This window comes from Tauraco erythrolophus, chromosome W, assembly GCF_009769465.1.
Source record: "Tauraco erythrolophus isolate bTauEry1 chromosome W, bTauEry1.pri, whole genome shotgun sequence".
In the NCBI taxonomy this organism is placed as follows: Eukaryota; Metazoa; Chordata; class Aves; order Musophagiformes; family Musophagidae; genus Tauraco; species Tauraco erythrolophus.
In genome coordinates, this window is record NC_141497.1 from 25,730,708 (window position 1) to 25,749,138 (window position 18,431).

Here is an 18,431-nt window from a genome sequence, read left to right on the forward strand (position 1 = left end):
GGTATCAAGGGCAAGATCTCAGTCAAGTTGGAGAAATGGGCTTACAACAATATCTGATAGCATTAGGAAAACAATTGGAAGAAGTAAACAAAGTAGTGATGTCCACCAGGGCACAGGGATTAGATTCTCCAGTACATACATTCAAACCTGGAGATTGGGTTTATGTTAAAACCATTTCAGGTCACCCCCTTGAGGAGAAACGGAATGGACCGTTCCAGATATTGCTGACAACCTACACGGCGATCAAGATCAGAGAATGACCTGCTTGGGTTCATTACTCCCGGGTGAAGAAAGCGCCTGAGGAACAATGGACAGCAGAAGCCACAGGACCAACAACAATAAGACTGACCCGATGTTAATTGCCACCGTTCTGATAAGTGTGATTGAAATGGTAAACACTTCCACTCTAAGTTGGCCATGGTCTCACGCCTACCTTAAGTCCACAGGAAGTATGGGACCATCTTTGAACCTAAATTTAGCTACTGTGATTATGCATGGAATGCAAATATACTCAGAACATGAGTGGGGCTGGGACAAGGACAGTGAAGCTCCCCTCTTGATGGGAACAATCGGAGAAGGGATCCAAATAGGTTGCCGAATGATCAATGGAACCATCCATGAGAAAGTGACTCAAATTACTGTAGAAGGAACTAATAATTCTGTGCTCACAAAGAATCTTTGTGCCCTCGAAAATGAAAAACTAGAATGCTGGAGCAATTTTACATTAACCCAGCCTGTCTTTATAATTTTCCTCTGGAATACTCAGAAAGGTGACATGGCACTCACATTTAAATTCAAAATGGGCATTATTGAACCAGTGACGACAATCACTCCCAGCCCTAACATGATAACAAGTCCATCTAGCACAACGCCACCTATGCCAAATACTCTATTTTTTGAAATTGGACCTTATCTAATTCAGAATATGGGACAACAGCAGATATTGTTTAACCCGTCACGATCCCTCAGACGAGTTGAATTGTCAATGCAAAGTAACATCTCCACTATCCAGCCAGCTTGTTCACCATTTCTGAAAACCTCTTACATGGGGTGGACAATGTGGTTACATAGACGAAATATCTTCCCCGAAAAACGAATGAAGAGGGATGTTACCGGTATCCTGGGAACAGGAATGGGAGTTCTAAATAATATAGACTCTGAGGTCCTAATGAATAAATTAGTTACAATAACTAGTGACCTAAATGAATTGGAACATCCCTTTTGGCTCTGGGAAGTGAACAGTGGCTTTTATCACATACGTTACCTCAGTGGGAGAACATAAATGAAAAAGACCATCAGTCCATTATAGATGCACTTGGTGCAGCCCAAAACAATATCTTTTTAGCTCTCAGCTGCATCCAAGCTCAATCGTGGATTCAATCCACAACAGCTATGATTATAAAGGAAGGTGAAGAAGGCACTTTACCCAATGAGATTCGGAAAGTGATATGGGATAAGGCAAATAATTTTGAAAAAAGATTCCAATCTTGGTGGCGGTTAGTTAATTTTGCTTATGATCCCAAAAATGATATGGTCCCAGCCTTTGTGTTAACTATACACAATGCTTTGGTATACACAATATATCCAATCATTGCATTAGGATTGAATCACAATGGAACTACACTATATCCCTTGGAACACAGAGTGTGGGCATGAAAGAGTGAGAATAAATGGCAAACAATTGACACTAGCACGTGCGTTGTGCAAGGGCAACAAGGATTCATTTGTGAAAGCAATACCATCAGAGCTCAAGACATCTGTCTTGACACTGAACAGAATGTTTGTCATTTTGAGATACATTCTGATGAAAAACCTAAAACTGTACTTGTATATATAGATAATGGCTGTGTTTGCATGAGAACTTTCTGTAATTCCATTTTGGTAGATAACATTACTAGAAATATGAATGATCACTCTAACCTTTGTATCTGTAATTTTGTAACTATCACAGGATGTGATTTTACTTATTTAGCTCCTATCACATCTTATCAATTACTAAAATCTAACTATACATTGTATCATGACCTGCGGCCTACCCCTATTGGAATGAACTTAGCGTTGCTGAAAAGACTGGTGCAACATGAAGACTTAAGACGATTGCTGAAGCAATTTTTGCTTACCGTGATTTAAAGACAGGGTACAAATGTGTCATAGTGTGATCCACTGAACAAGGGCTTTACTCAAAGGAAGACAGAAAAAAGGATAGAGGTTCTTGGTGTACACATATTATTGCTCAGAGGCCAAAATAAATATTAATACAAAATACCATGGCAAAGTGCAGAAAACAGTCAGAACTGTCCCTCACGACGCTGAAGAAATACACCACGTCCTGGAACGAGTGAAGAAAGATGGAGAACATCATTGGTGGAATATTTTTGTAGGGTATTCACCATCAGCAACTAGAGTGTTGAACTTATTAATACACCCTTTGCTTGTAGTACTAGTAGCAGTAACAATACTAACAATTGTAAACTTTATCTTCTGGTACCAATTAACCAAATTGACTAGGAGAGTTTGGGTGCTACTCACAATTCTTAAACATGAACAATATGAATTTTTGCGAAAGAATTTGCAAGGATAAAGAAAAGGGGGGAATTGTTACCCAACAATAAAGGGATTAAAGTTTTGTTTAAGAGTTTCATGAAGGGTTCAGTCAGCAGTAGGTGATTTACACGTACCTAAAGAAACTAACAAGACGTCCAGCCTTGAAGCTGTCAGCAGTGATTAAAACAGAGACTCTTTATCAAGAACTGTCTGCCCTTGGAGGGAACATCCCAGAAACCGCAGAAACTGCATAAACTTTGTTATCATGTTTTTCTAAACTGTGAACATGCACTGACTTGGGGGAAAAGGTAATTCCGGCAGGGGGAGATCGCGACCACCGACTCATGGACAACCTACCCTAATTACACCCCAGACCCAAAAGAAAAGGGTGGAGGAGGAAAACTGAGCATGCGAAGTAATTTACATGAAAAGCGAGAGAAAATTACCCAATTGTTTTAGAATATGTAAATATGTTATGAATTATGCATGATTGTAGTGTATAACTAATTTTCTGTCCAGAAGCCGGTGTGCACGCTAGGAGGAGAAATCCCCCGTGCACCCAGCGCTGCAATAAAGAATACCTGCTTTCTAAAACTTTAAAACAAGTCTTGGAAAGTTCAGTTTCCTTTTCAGGTATCAGATAATGCCAATGATGAGTGTAGAAAGATCATAGATGCTTTGCCAGGGGAACCCACGCTAACAGAGATGGTTGAAGCCTGTTCCAAGGTACGATCTGAGGATCATAAGTCTCTTCTGCCTGCAGTTCTGCAGCCTATTCAGTTAAATTCTGATCATGGACTGAAAAGGCAACCTAAGGTTGAGAGCAAGCAGAAACAGATTAGACAAAAGAAGAAAAATAAGGAGAACAGGGAAGTTGCTCGCTGCGAGAGATGCGATAGGCCAGGTCATTTTGCAAAATACTGTGAATCTTGTGTACCATGCCAATTGTCGACTTTTGATACGCTCGGGAAACTTGACCAGGAGCGCAAAGGGGATGTGCGCTCAGACACAAATATTTCCCCAGGGCATGGCACCGACACAGGCCTACTCAGCCAGCTTAGAGCCAGCACCCAGGCGGAGCGGATGTGCACACCGCAGCAACAGTCATCTTAGAATCCTGTCATGTTTATAAGGTTCCCTTGGATGCATTCGGGCCCCTAGGACAGGGACTGAGTGCATTGCTGGTGGGAAGATCTAGTGTCACCCCTCAAGGGATCTTTGTACACCCAGGAGTTATTGATGCTGACTTTACAGGCCAGATTTGTGCTATGGTTTCCACACCCACCCCCCCATCACTATTCCTGAAAAGACTCAAATTGCTCAACTTGTGCCTTTCAAGTCATGTATTCCCAGGACAGAACAACAAAGTTGTGGAGATGGTGGCTTTGGATCTACGGGACTTCCGCAGGTCTTCTGGACCGCAGACATCTCTAGCCAAAAGCCGCAGATGACGTGTACCCTAATGCTGCCAAATGCCCAGCTGTCCAAGATTCAGCTCCGAGGTTTGATCGACACGGGCGCTGACGTGACAATCATCTCCTTCTCTGCATGGCCTCCTACATGGCCTTTAGCCCCTGTGGGGTCAGCCATTGCAGGGTTGGGGGGAACCACACAGAGCTATTTAAGCGAAAGACCTGTGGTGGTGAAAAATGCAGAGGGGCAAACAGCTACAGTTCGGCCCTATGTCACTGTCGTGGGTTAGGCTGAGTTCGGCAACCAAACCCACGCAGCTCTCCCAGTCCAGTAAAATGGAGAGGAGAGAAAAATGTAATAAAAGAGCTGAGGATCGAGACAGGAACAGAGGGGCACCCACCAACCACGGTCCCGGGCAAAAGAGGTTTTTTTCTTAATGCAAAACTATTTATTAACAGCTACCTAGAAAGAGAAAAGCACAAAAACGGTTACTTAAGAGAATAACGAGAAAACAAGGCCAGGTCTTAAAAACAACACCACTCCCCCCCTCTTTGCCTCTTCTTCCCGGCTCTACCTCCTCCCCCCAGCGGCGCAGGGGGGCAGGGAATGGGGGAGTGCAGGTCAGTTCATTCCAAGTTGTTACTGCCGCTTCTCTTAAAGGAAAAGGAGTCCTTACACCATTGTCCCTTGCTCCAGTGGATCCCCTACTCACGGCGAAAGCGTGAATCCTACCTGCTGGGGGGGCAAATCCTTACCCCATCGGATTTGCCCCAAGTGCGGGCTTTACCAGTCCTGGGCTTTTAAGGAGCCGCAGCCACTCGCTCTGGCGTGGGTCATCAATAAACTTTAAATGTGCTCCGGCGTGGGTCGTCATGTCGACCTTAAATGCGTCTCCGTACAGACTCTGAATGCGTAAAATGCGTAAATGTGTCTCTACCTGTGCCCATGATTCACAATAGTCTCAGGCTTAGGCATCTCTTCCCGACGTGGGTCATCCACTGGTTGCGAGTGGGTCTCTGCTTGCTCCACCGAGGACTTGTTACAAAGGGGCCACTCGCAAGGGGGACTCAGCCGCGGCACACGTTGTTCCGTTCCATCTTCACTGACCTCTTATCTGTGTGGCCGTTTCTCTTAGATTTCAGTCCTGTCTGGGTGAACTCGGCCCGGTGGGCGCCCCGGCAGCGGGGCTCTCCCCGAGTTCCCCAAGCGGCTCCACCGCCGCCATCCTCGACGGAGCGGGCCCAGTCCGGCCCAGGCCGCAGGCCCAGCTGGGAGCCGGGAGAGGGGGCCGTGCCCCCCTCCCGTCTCCTTGCCCCTGGGCACCGGCACACCTTTCCGGTTCCTTTGTCCGACGTAAATAGGGCAATTCGCAGAGGCGCCGATTGGCTCAAGCCCCGAGGGGGACGGGAGTCCAGTCTGATGGGCAGCTTCTGCCACCCGGACCTCCCCCCCCAACTTCAAACCATAACAGTCACTGCAGCTCTGCTTAACCTCTGGGGGCAGGATGTATTGGCGACTTGGGGGGTAAGGATTGGGACAAATTTTTGATGGGGGCCACTGTGCTGAAGGGCGCAGAGTATCCTACGCTGCCTTTGCGGTGGCTAATAAGCAAATCCATCTGGCAACCCCAGTGGCCCCTACCAAAAGAGAAACTAGTCGCCCTTCGTCAGTTGGTTCAGGAACAATTACAACAGGGACACGTTGAGCCTTCCACTAGTCCCTGGAATACTCCTGTTTTTGTAATGAAGAAGAAATCAGGAAAATGGAGATTTTTGCAGGATCTCCGGAAAATCAATGCAGTGATGGAAAGTATGGGGGCATTGCAGCCTGGTATGCCCTCACCCACCATGATTCCAGCAGGGTGGGAAATCCTGATCATTGATTTGAAGGATTGCTTTTTCGCTATTCCTTTATATCCTGATGACAAGCCAAAATTTGCTTTTACTGTGCCTGCAGTTAACAATGCCGAACCTGAGGAGGGGTATCAATGGAAGGTTCTACCTCAGGGCATGAAGAACAGCCCGACTATCTGCCAACGGTATGTCACTCAAGCTTTGTCCGGAGTCCGCGAGCAGTTTCCTGAGGCATACTGCTACCATTACATGGATGATATCCTGGTGGCAGCATCCACCCAGGACAAGCTGCTGAGGATACAGCCTCAGCTGCTCGCTGCTCTGCATTCTTATGGATTGCAAGTGGCTCCGGAGAAAGTTCAACAGCATCCTCCTTAGAAATATTTAGGAGTCAAAATTCTGGATCAAACTATACAACACCAAGAGGTACAATTCTCGGGTTCTATTAAAACCTTGAATGATGCTCAGAAATTGCTGGGTATCATCAATTGGTTACGTCCTTATCTAGGGCTAACCACGGCACAACTTTCCCCGCTCTTTAATATTTTAAAAGGGACCCCGAGTTGAATTCACCTCGGAAATTGACTCCTGAAGTGTGACGAGCGCTGGAGGAGGTTCAACAGGCTGTTTCTGCTTGTCAGGTTGTCCTAGTTTTAGCTGGGACAGAGGTTTTTTTTTAACAGCTAGAAGAGCTCCGTGTTTTGGTTTGACTCAGAGGCTCACTCTGAAAAGAACGCTGATAGCAAGCTGCCAAGGACTTTTCAGTGTGCCGGAGTGCAAAAACACGGCAGGATAAGGGGGGAGCATAGTTGGGACAAGGGGGACACGATTCCCCTTGTGATTTGTGTGGAACTTAAGACTGAGGGCCAAACTGGCCAATTAGTATTCCATATCATGCAGCGTCATGCCCAGTATAAAAGCGAGGGGCAGCCAGGAAGAGGGGCTTTTGCGCTTTTGCTCTTTTGCACTTTTGCTCTTTTGCGCTTGCTGCGCTGTTGCTCTGCTGTTTTTTTTCTTTCTTTTCTCTCTCTCTCTCTCTGCCCCTCTCTATTTCGGGGCCTCGCGTTCGTCCGTGATTTGCAGTTTTCGGGACGAGACGGGCTTCGCATACGAGGGGGTGGTGAGCATCTATACTGTATTAAATCATCTGTATTAAATCATTCTTATCTCAACCCACGGGTTTCCCGTTTATCCCTTAATTCTCTCCCTCATTCCTGGGGGTGGGGGAGGGGGACTGACCGGCTGTGTGTGTGTGGGGGGGAGGAAGTTTTCAACCTAACCCACGACAGTCTTAATTGGCGCCCAATGTGGGGCACGAAGGGGTTGAGATAACGATGTTGCTGGCTGGAATGCTGTTTGTTATGCTTGCATACATGTTACCGGACATTCATTATTTATTGCCTTATTTAACCTATATGATGTTAGGCGGAATGTTTATGCGGTTTTCTGGCTCTGGGTGTTGGACCGGCATGAAAAGTATGTTATCGGTAATTAAGGGTCTTGCTATACTGTACGGTGTAACTCTGATAAGATCATCGGTGCTGGGACCGGCTCAGTCTTTGTATTCAGCGGTGCAGAGGGGGATGGTGATGTGGAGCTCGTTTATTAATTTTGAGCGTCACCTGGCGGATATCATCGCCAATTATACCGGTGACTTTTCATTCACAAAAGCTTACGTTGATTTTGATAATGCCGAACATCATTGGAATAATTTAACCTGTTTGATTGTCCTGCAAGGTCTCCTGAATATATGTTTAATTATCTATATATATTCAAAGTCAATCGGCCATTTAGGGGTGTATATCAATTTATTTCTCGGGTTATTGTGCTTGCCATCTCAACTCCCATGACAAGCACTATAGCTACTCAGACTACAACGGTATCAGTTGCCCCCGTAAGGAAAAGAAAATGTATACAAAAGTTAGAAGATGAAGAAGAGCAATCAGGGCCATCACAACAACCAAATGAGGAAGAGCAACCAGGGCCATCAGAGCAACCAGACAAAGAAGAGCAACCAGGGCCATCACAACGATTGGAGGAAGAGCAACCGAGGAAATGTGTGCGAAAGTCAGAACGCAGAGGAGAGGATGATGATGATGATGAAGAGCGACCAGGGCCATCACGAGAAATGAAGCGGGAGCGTTCTGTTTCGCCCCAGAGAAAATCTCAATGGAGGAGGAGTGACATCATAGATGAGAGGATAACCACCAGATCTCTAAAAATGAGCGAGCTGCGAGATATTCGAAAAGATTATGGCCGTCTTAAAGGTGAGCCCATTGTCTCTTGGTTGCTCAGATGCTGGGACGTGGGAGCCAATAGTCTGGAGTTAGATGGTAGTGAAGCTAGGCAGCTAGGAGCCCTTGCCATGGATGGAGGCATTGATAAAGCAATTGGAAGGCAGACACAAGTTCGCAGCCTCTGGAGACGACTCCTGGCAGCTATAAAGGAAAGGTACCCCTACAAGGACGAGGTGCCATGTAATGTAAGCAAGTGGACCAACATAGAAAAAGCTATTCAGTATCTGAGAGAACTGGCTGTGCGAGAGTTGATTTATCTTGACTCAAGAAGCGGACCAAGACTCGAAGATCCAGATGACGTCTGGTGCACACGACCAATGTGGCAGAAGATTATACGGAGTGCGCCAGCAGCATATTCCACCTCATTGGCAATAATGGACTTCGGGGACGATGAAGCACCACTATCCGTAGGTAATCTGGTCACCTACCTCCGACGATATGATGATAATACTTCTATACGAACCTGCGTTGTGGCTGTGGAAAAGCTGTCTGAGGAGGTCCGAGAATTAAGAGAAAAAGTAGATTTCCCACCACCTGAACGTTCTAGAATTTCAGCTGTCAGAACCAGGCGTTACCCTCCTCGAGAGAGACAAGAGAGACGGTACAGATCACGGGGTGAGCTGTGGTTCTACCTCCGTGATCATGGAGAAGACATGAGAAGGTGGGATGGAAAACCCACCTCCGCTTTAGAGGCCAGGATACGCCAGTTGGGAGGAAGAACCAACAGGAATAGAACTTTCTCCAATTCCTCCAGGACAGCTGTTGCCCCAGTCTACAGTGAGCAGTCCACTAGTCAAAATGGGAGAGCTGATCCTCCTAGCCACCCTGACTCCAATCTTGCTGATTCCTCTGATGAATATGATAACAGGCATTAGAGGGGCCCTGCCTCCAGCCAGGTGGAGGAGAGGGATAATCAAGTTTACTGGACTGTGTGGATTCGGTGGCCTGGCACATCATACCCCAGAAAGTATAAAGCTTTAGTGGATACTGGTGCCCAATGCACCTTGATACCGTCGAACTTCAGAGGGGCAGAATCCATCTGTATTTCTGGAGTGACAGGGGGGTCTCAACAACTGACTGTGTTAGAGGCTGAAGTGAGTCTAACTGGTAAGCAGTGGCAAAAACACCCTATTGTAACTGGCCCAGAAGCACCGTGCATCCTTGGCATAGATTATCTTAAGAGAGGGTATTTCAAAGACCCAAAAGGGTATTGGTGGGCTTTTGGCATAGCTGCAGTAGAGGCAGAAGAAGGCAGACAGCTGTCTACTTTGCCTGGTCTCTCAACGGACCCTTCTGCTGTGGGGTTACTGAGGGTCGAAGAACAACAGGTGCCAATTGCTACTACAACAGTGCACCGACGGCAATATCGTACCAACCGAGACTCTCTAATTCCTATCCATAAGTTGATTCGTCAACTGGAGAGTCAAGGAGTCATCACAAAGACCCGCTCACCTTTTAACAGCCCTATATGGCCTGTACGTAAGTCCAATGGCGAGTGGAGGCTGACGGTAGACTATCGTGGCTTGAATGAAGTTACACCACCATTGAGTGCTGCCGTGCCAGATATGCTGGAACTTCAGTATGAACTGGAGTCAAAGGCAGCCAGGTGGTACGCTACAATTGATATCGCTAATGCGTTTTTCTCAATTCCTTTGGCACCGGAATGCAGGCCACAGTTTGCTTTCACTTGGAGGGGCATCCAGTATACCTGGAATCGACTGCCCCAGGGGTGGAAACACAGCCCCACTATTTGCCATGGACTGATCCAGACCACACTGGAACAGGGTGATGCCCCAGAACATTTGCAATACATTGATGACATCATTGTATGGGGCAACACAGCAGAAGAAGTTTTTGAGAAAGGTGAAAAGATAATCCAAATCCTTCTGAAAGCAGGCTTTGCCATAAAACAGAGTAAAGTCAAGGGACCTGCCCAGGAGATTCAGTTTTTGGGAATAAAATGGCAAGATGGGCGTCGTCAGATTCCGATGGGCGTGATCAATAAAATAACAGCTATGTCCCCACCAACCAACAAAAAGGAAGCACAAGCTTTCTTAGGCATTGTGGGTTTCTGGCGAATGCATATTCCCGACTACAGCCAGATTGTAAAACCCCTCTATCAAATAACCTGAAAGAAGAATAATTTTGAATGGGGCCCAGAGCAAAAACAAGCCTTTGAACAAATTAAACAAGAAATAGTCCATGCGGTAGCCCTGGGACCAGTCCGGACAGGACAAGATGTCAAAAACGTGCTCTACACTGCAGCCGGGGAGAATGGTCCTACCTGGAGTCCTCTGGCAAAAAGCGCCAGGGGAGACGCGAGGTCGACCTCTTGGGTTTTGGAGTCAAGGATACAAAGGATCCGAAACCAACTATACTCCAACTGAAAAAGAGGTATTGGCAGCATATGAAGGAGTCCGAGCTGCTTCTGAAGTGATTGGAACAGAAGCACAGTTGCTCCTGGCACCCCGATTGCCAGTGCTTGGCTGGATGTTCAAAGGGAGCGTCCCGTCTAAACACCATGCAACTGATGCCACATGGAGCAAGTGGATCGCGCTGATCACACAAAGAGCTCGGATAGGAAACCTCAATCGCCCAGGAATTTTGGAAGTGATCACTAACTGGGCTGAAGGTAAAGACTTTGGAATGTCACCAGAGGAGGAGGAGGTGACACGTGCTGAGGAGGCTCCACCTTATAATGAACTATCAGACAATGAGAAGAAATACGCTCTTTACCGACGGGTCCTGTCGCCTTGTAGGAAAACATCGAAAATGGAAAGCTGCTGTATGGAGTCCTACTCGACAGGTCGCAGAAGCTACCGAAGGAGAAGGCGAATCAAGTCAGTTCGCAGAGGTGAAAGCCATCCAACTGGCTTTAGACATCGCTGAACGAGAAAAGTGGCCAATGCTCTATCTCTATACCGACTCTTGGATGGTAGCAAATGCCCTGTGGGGATGGCTACGGCAATGGAAGCAGAGCAGCTGGCAACGCAGAGGTAAACCCATCTGGGCTGCCCCGTTGTGGAAAGACATTGCTGCTCGAGTAGAGAAGCTGATTGTGAAAAGTACGACATGTAGATGCCCATGTACCCAAGAGTCGGGCCACAGAAGAACATGAAAACAATCAACAGGTGGATCAGTCCGCCAAGATTAAAGTGGCTCAGGTGGATCTGGACTGGCAACATAAAGGTGAAAAATTTCTAGCTCGTTGGGCCCATGATGCCTCAGGCCATCAAGGAAGGGACGCCACATACAAATGGGCTCGTGATTGAGGGGTGGACCTAACTATGGACACCATTGCAGAGGTGATCCATGAATGTGAAACGTGTGCTGCAATCAAGCAAGCCAAGCGGTTAAAACCTCTTTGGTATGGAGGGCGTTGGTTGAAATATCAGTATGGAGAGGCTTGGCAAATTGACTATATCACACTTCCACAAACTCGCAGTGGCAAGCGTTACGTGCTCACAATGGTGGAAGCGACCACTGGATGGCTGGAAACCTATGCTGTGCCCCATGCCACTGCCCGGAACACTATCTTGGGCCTTGAAAAGCAAGTCTTGTGGCGGCATGGCACCCCAGAAAGCATTGAGTCAGACAACGGGACTCATTTCCGTAACAATCTTATAGACACCTGGGCCAAAGAGCATGGCATCGAGTGGGTATATCACATCCCCTATCATGCACCAGCTTCTGGGAAGATTGAACGATATAATGGATTGCTAAAAACCACACTGAAAGCAATGGGTGGTGGAACCTTCAAACATTGGGATACGCATTTAGCAAAAGCCACCTGGTTAGTCAACACTAGAGGATCTGCCAATCGAGCTGGTCCTGCGCAATCAGAACTTCTACGTACTGTAGAAGGAGATAAAGTCCCTGTAGTGCACATGAGGAATATACTCGGGAAGACAGTTTGGGTTATTCCTGCCTCGGGTAAAGGTAAACCCATTCGTGGGATTGCTTTTGCTCAGGGACCTGGGTGCACTTGGTGGGTGATGCAGGACGGGAAAGTCCGATGTGTACCTCAAGGGGATTTGATGTTGGGTGAAAATAGATGATAAAATGAATTGAATTGTGTGATATTAATTGCTGAATAACCCTGTCCCTGCATACCATCATTGCTATGGTTGTCACATTGTACTAATGTCATTATATTAAGAATCATCCAGGTTAATGAAGAATGAACTTCATCAGAATCAGAACTGATTCCAAACACCCAGCAACTTCTTTGAGATCAACATCTTCAACCTGCAGACAGCGGCTGGATACACCAACTATGAGCTCCAGGCGCCACACGCAACAAAGACTACATGTCATCCGTTCTACCGACTGAGCGAATTCCACGTCATCTTTCCTGCCCTGAGAGACTGCTACAACAGATGAAGACACATTTTGGAGGAATGACCCATGGCTAAAGGAATAGTATATATGTAAGGTTTGAGCATGACGTGCATAGTATGGAATAAGGGGTGGATACTGTCCTAGTTTTAGCTGGGACAGAGTTTTTTTTTTTAACAGCTAGAAGAGCTCCGTGTTTTGGTTTGATTCAGAGGCTCACTCTGAAAAGAACGCTGATAACAAGCTGCCAAGGACTTTTCAGTGTGCCGGAGTGCAAAAACACGGCAGGATAAGGGGGGAGCATAGTTGGGACAAGGGGGACACGATTCCCCTTGTGATTTGTGTGGAACTTAAGACTGAGGGCCAAACTGGCCAATTAGTATTCCATATCATGCAGCGTCATGCCCAGTATAAAAGCGAGGGGCAGCCGGGAAGAGGGGCTTTTGCGCTTTTGCTCTTTTGCACTTTTGCTCTTTTGCGCTTGCTGCGCTGTTGCTCTGCTGATTTTTTTTCTTTCTTTTCTCTCTCTCTCTCTCTGCCCCTCTCTATTTCGGGGCCTCGCGTTCGTCCGTGATTTGCAGTTTTCGGGACGAGACGGGCTTCGCATACGAGGGGGTGGTGAGCATCTATACTGTATTAAATCATCTGTATTAAATCATTCTTATCTCAACCCACGGGTTTCCCGTTTATCCCTTAATTCTCTCCCTCATTCCTGGGGGTGGGGGAGGGGGAGTGACCGGCTGTGTGTGTGGGGGGGAGGAAGTTTTCAACCTAACCCACGACACAGGTTTATCAAGTGGATCCCTCCATTGATATCACTGTTTTCATTACCACTCCAGATTTTCACCCTACAGGTATCATTGGCCAGTGAAATAAACAGTAGCCCGACCCTTTGCATACTCTGGAATGGATCTTTTTGCCACATCAGCCAAAAAAGACAGCATCCACATTGTTTGAATTGATCGCTTGTCTGATAATCAAATGCTCCCAACAGTGTTTGCAATTAATGGCAGCGGATCCTGCAACAATTGTTCTTCCAGTACAGCAGGAACACTTTGAGTGGAGCCTTACTAACAGTGCTCCTCTGCAAAGTGCGCTGCAAAACTTTTCGGGACAGATTGCTTATCATCTGCCCAGCCATAAATTACTGCAATTGGCAAAATCGACAAGCTTTACCTTGCGGCCAAAAAATAGTCGGGTGCCAGTGCAAGGACCCACCATCTTCACTGATGGGTCCGGGAAAAATGGGAAAGCTGAGTGGCAGGTGCTGGAAGGCCACGAGTCAGGCTCAGCCCAGTTGGTTGAAATAAGGGCTGTTGCCATGGCCTTTCAACGGTTCTCGCAGGTACCTTTGAATTTGGTCACTGATTCTGCTTATGTAGCGGACATAACCCAATGCTTAGATTGTTCACTTTTGAAGGAAGTGAATAATGCGGCTCTGTTTTCACTATTGAAAACTTTGTGGTGTGCAATTCAAGCTCGAGTTCACCCATATTACATTTTGCATATTCATAGTCACACCAACTTGCCAGGTTTTATGACAGAAGGCAACGCCAGGGCTGACATGCTAGCTAACCCTGCGTGAGTAGCGCCTCAGCCTGACAAAATTGCACAAGCCAAGGCATCGCATAGTTTTTTCCATCAAAGTGTGCATACCCTGCAGAAGCAGTTCCACTTAATGCCAACTGAGGCTCGCGACATTATCAGTGCTTGCGCTGACTGCCACGGACTCGCTGCACCTCTGCCATCAGGGGTAAACCCCAGAGGCCTAAAAGCCTTGTAGCTTTGGCAGATGGATGTAATGCATGTTCCCGAATTTGGCAGATTTAAGCATGTGCACTTGTCTATTGAGACTTTTTCCTCAGCTATGTGGGCATCTGCTCATACTGGGGAGAAAGATCGCAATGTCATTGCCCATTGGAAACTTGCTTTCGCGGTCTTGGGCGTGCCTTTTTCTGTGAAAACCGATAACGGCCCGGCCCACGTCTCACGGAAGACGCGGCAGTTTTTACACCTATGGGGTATAAATCATACTTTGGGTATTCCGCATTCTCCTACTGGCTAAGTGTCCTGGTTTTAGCTGGGACAGAGTTAGCTCTTCTTTTTAGCAGCTAGAAGAGCTCCGTGTTTTGGTTTTACTCAGAGGCTCGCCCTGAGAAGGATGCTGATAGCAAGTTGGTGTTTGAGACTCCAAGGACTTTTCGGTGTGCCGGAGTGCAGAAGCACGGCGGGATAAGGGGGGAGCATAGCTGGGACAAGGGGGACATGATTCCCCTTGTGATTTGTGGTGGAACTTAAGACTGAGGGCCAAACTGGCCAATTAGTATTCCATATCATGCAGCGTCATGCCCAGTATAAAAGTGAGGGTCAGCCGGAAAGAAGGGCTTTTTGCACTTTGGCTCTTTCGCCGCTTTTGCTCTTTTGTGCTTGCTGCGCTTTTGCTCTATTGCCTTTTTTCCCCCTCTCTTCCAGTACTCCCACTCTCGGAGTACTCTCTCTCTGCCCCTCTCTATTTCGGGGCCTCGCGTTCGTCCAGGATTTGCAGTTTCGGGACGAGACGGGCTTCGCATACGAGGGGGTGGTGAGCATCTACACTGTGTATTAAATCATCTGTATTAAATTGTTCTTATCTCAACCCACGGGTTTCCCGTTTCTCCTTTAATTCTCTCCCTCATTCCTGGGGGTGGGGGAGGGTGAGTGACCGGCTGTGTGTGGGGGGTCGGCCTAACCCACGACAACTTCTCATCAACCAGCAACCACAAGTCCTTTTCCTCAGGGCTGCTTTCAATCCATTCTCCGTCCAGCCTGTACTTATGCTTGGAATGGAAGTTGTTTCCTTTGTAACACAGCAGTGTACAAAAGATGAAGTCTAGGAAGCCATGGGAATGAATCATTTAACAATCTCATAGTATATAAAGGAGAGGAGTTAATGATGTCTTATTTTCTAGTATTTGCATCCCGTGGTCAGTTTTGAGGAGGCACTGACAGGCACTCATCTTCTTGCCTGCTGTGAATAGTATCTAATAGGGTTTGCATTCACATTGCAGGCTGTCAGTCAAGGCAAGTGCAAGACCTTTCTCCTCTGCTCAGTTGTCCACTTCCTCGGAACTGTTAATATATTTGAAATCTCTACCTCTCTTTCAAAGAGAGAGACAAGCACACATGGCATGACTGCAAAGGACATTTCTCCTAAGTAACTGGGCTGAAAGTAGCTTGCGATCATTGTTGTTCTTCAAAGTTGTACTGGTTTTGACTGGGATAGAGTTAAATTTCTTCATAGTATCTACTATGGGGCTACATTTTGGATTTGTGCTGAAAACAGTGTTGATAACACAGTGTTGCCTTTGGAGGCGTGGCGACCTGGTTCAGGAACGGCACGGCGGCCAACCCCAGGCCGCTCGGGCCATCAGCTCACAGACACCAATATGGTGGTTGGCAAATGGCATTTATTGGTGAGTGGTACAGCATTATATAGCTTGGGTTTACAACGTCACTTCCGTCTGCTTACATCATGAGGTAGACGCTATTGGCTATCCGGAGGGGGGGGTCCTATCTATCCGTACAGTGCGATATCTTCCGACCGCCAAGCCTTAACTACCTACATTTCCCCCCTCCCTATGCTTGAAAATCTAAAGTATACGAGGTAGTCTAAAGTATAAAAATCTAAAGTATAAAAATCTAAAATCTTAGTTAAAAAGTCTAGAGTTTAAAAAGTATAAAAATCTAAAATCTTAAATAGAAAGTCTAGAGTTTAAAAATCCAAAGGTTAAAAATATACATCACAATTCATAATAACGGGCATAAGGCATACTGGGTAAGTGGTAAATGGGGGGTGACTTGGGGTAACGCTAAATGAGCACATTTTTAAAGCAATTGTTGGTGTTCTACAAACATAATGTTAACTTTCTCTAGCTGGCTCTTAACAAACAACACGAGTCTATTTAACACGCAGGGTCCGAAGATTAATGCCAGCATGACCATTGCAATCGGCCCTATCAAGGTAGATATCAGGGTGGTTAGCCATGGTGAATGGCTGAACCATGATTCAAATCATCCTTGTTGGGCTTCCCTGTCTCTTTTTCTTTGAGCTAATCTTTCTCTCAGTTTAGCCATCGAGTCTCTAACCACTCCAGTGTGGTCAGCATAAAAGCAGCATTCCTCTTTCAAGGCAGCACAAAGGCCTCCTTGTTGCATGAATAGAAGGTCTAATCCCCGCCTATTTTGTAAAACGACCTTGGAGAGCGAGGAGAGGGATTTTTCCAAAAAGGTCATAGATTTCTCGATTTTTTGCAAATCTTCATCGATGGCGGCTTGCAGTTGAGACAGGCCTCGTTGCTGGGTCACCAGGGAGGTCACTCCCGTGGCCGTACCGGCTACTCCTAAACCAAGAAGAGTCGCTATCGTTACGGCTGTCAATATTTCTCTTTTTTGGAGTCTGCTGTCAGCTTCTCCCCAATAATGGTACATCTCTTCTTCTGAGTGGTATAGGACCCTGGGAACAATCAAAATTTGTACACAAAAATCAGCAGAATCATTAAAAAGTCCAAGGGACACACAAGGGGTTATCCCTGACTGGTGGCAGATCCACATTCCGGGTACGGACGGGATTGCCCATCTATAGGTTCTATCAACCGCAACAGTTTTCACACAAACAGCACCATTCTGGTTTGCCAGTGTGGTATTACCAAAACACACGCCCTGGCCTCTGACTCAGTTCAGGGTGATCCCTTTTCGTGGTGTGTTCCACCTACATTGGGTTGGACTGCTGTCTGATGAGTAGTTAAAGGAAACATTGAGGGCAACGTCCTCATAGAAGAGGGGATACACATCGTAACATAACCAACAAGAACTCGTAAAATTCGGGTTTGACTGATTCAGCGACCGAAAGATAGCATCCAACACATCAAAAAATGGCTTGTCGGACAGATAGTGGGGATTCATACTTGGTCCGCTTGAGGGAACTATTTGCTTAGTTGGCAGAAGACTAGTTGGAACGGGGGTGGAAATTGGCAGGTTCTCTTTTCTTTGCTGGTTATCGTTTTTGATTACGGTATTAGGGCCAATCGCAATGCCGCCTTTTACTTCCTGTTTTTTGATAAAAACCAATCTCCTCCCATCTCTACCGGTTTCGTAGTATCTAAGGCCCCAAGTTTTTCCAATAGTCCACCCCAAGTCGTTTTCATTGGTTACGTTTAACATAAGATAGTGACACCAATTTTTGGGTCCCCCATAGACCGCTGCAAATCCTGGTCTCAGGGGGTCTTTGGGGGGGGTGACGCACCAGTAGGGTCCTTCATGTATTTTTAAATATTTATCCGGCCCTGCCCTTGGCGTCCAATCTGTGGCTATAGTTTCACATCCCCAGTAGGCACAATGGTATTGATTAGGGGCATTGCAGTAAGATCTGCCGGGGTTAGAGCTGGGGCACATATAGTAACTTGCGTCATTCGAACAGGGGTTTACCGGGGCTAGTTCACAGAGTGTCACCTGAAAGCTAGGGGCCCCTGGGGTCACGATTTTTTGTAATATCTTCTGATCCTCCCATCTCATCAACACCCATTCCCATGGTTGATGTTCATACGAGCCACTAGATGGCGTTACAGGCCCTAATAGTAAAATAATGCAAAAACATCGCAGCCTTCCCCCGTGGGGGCTATTTTGTCGTTGTTTAGATGTTGTCAATGCGGAGCTCCTAGGTGTGGATGGGACGTTAGCTGACTTGTCGTCTTCTCTTGTCACCGGGGCATATGGGTTACGGGGGTGTCCGATAATCCGGTCCTGTGGACAAAAACTCACAGTTTTCATTAGTTTTATTCTGGAGGTCCGGTTTAATGGACTTAAGTGGACACCACTTAACTCTGCCATCTTTTCTGATGGCAGCGTACCCTTGCCCTGTTAGAACTAGTTTCCACCCTTGTTCCCATTCTCCCAGTTCATTCCTAATTATGACTAACGGACCTTCCTCTACCGCCCGAGTGGCCCAATG

The 18,431-nt window shown here is 46.7% G+C and overlaps 1 protein-coding gene across 1 annotated transcript; it reads left to right on the top strand.

Annotated features, from left to right (window-relative positions):
* Positions 1 to 799: 799 nt before the first annotated feature.
* LOC147526276 (uncharacterized) lies at positions 800 to 2,130 on the top strand. The gene is given in 2 exon segments (XM_086630123.1): positions 800 to 1,208; positions 1,211 to 2,130. Coding segments are annotated over 2 exon segments (1,329 nt in total).
* The last annotated feature ends 16,301 nt before the right edge of the window (positions 2,131 to 18,431 follow it).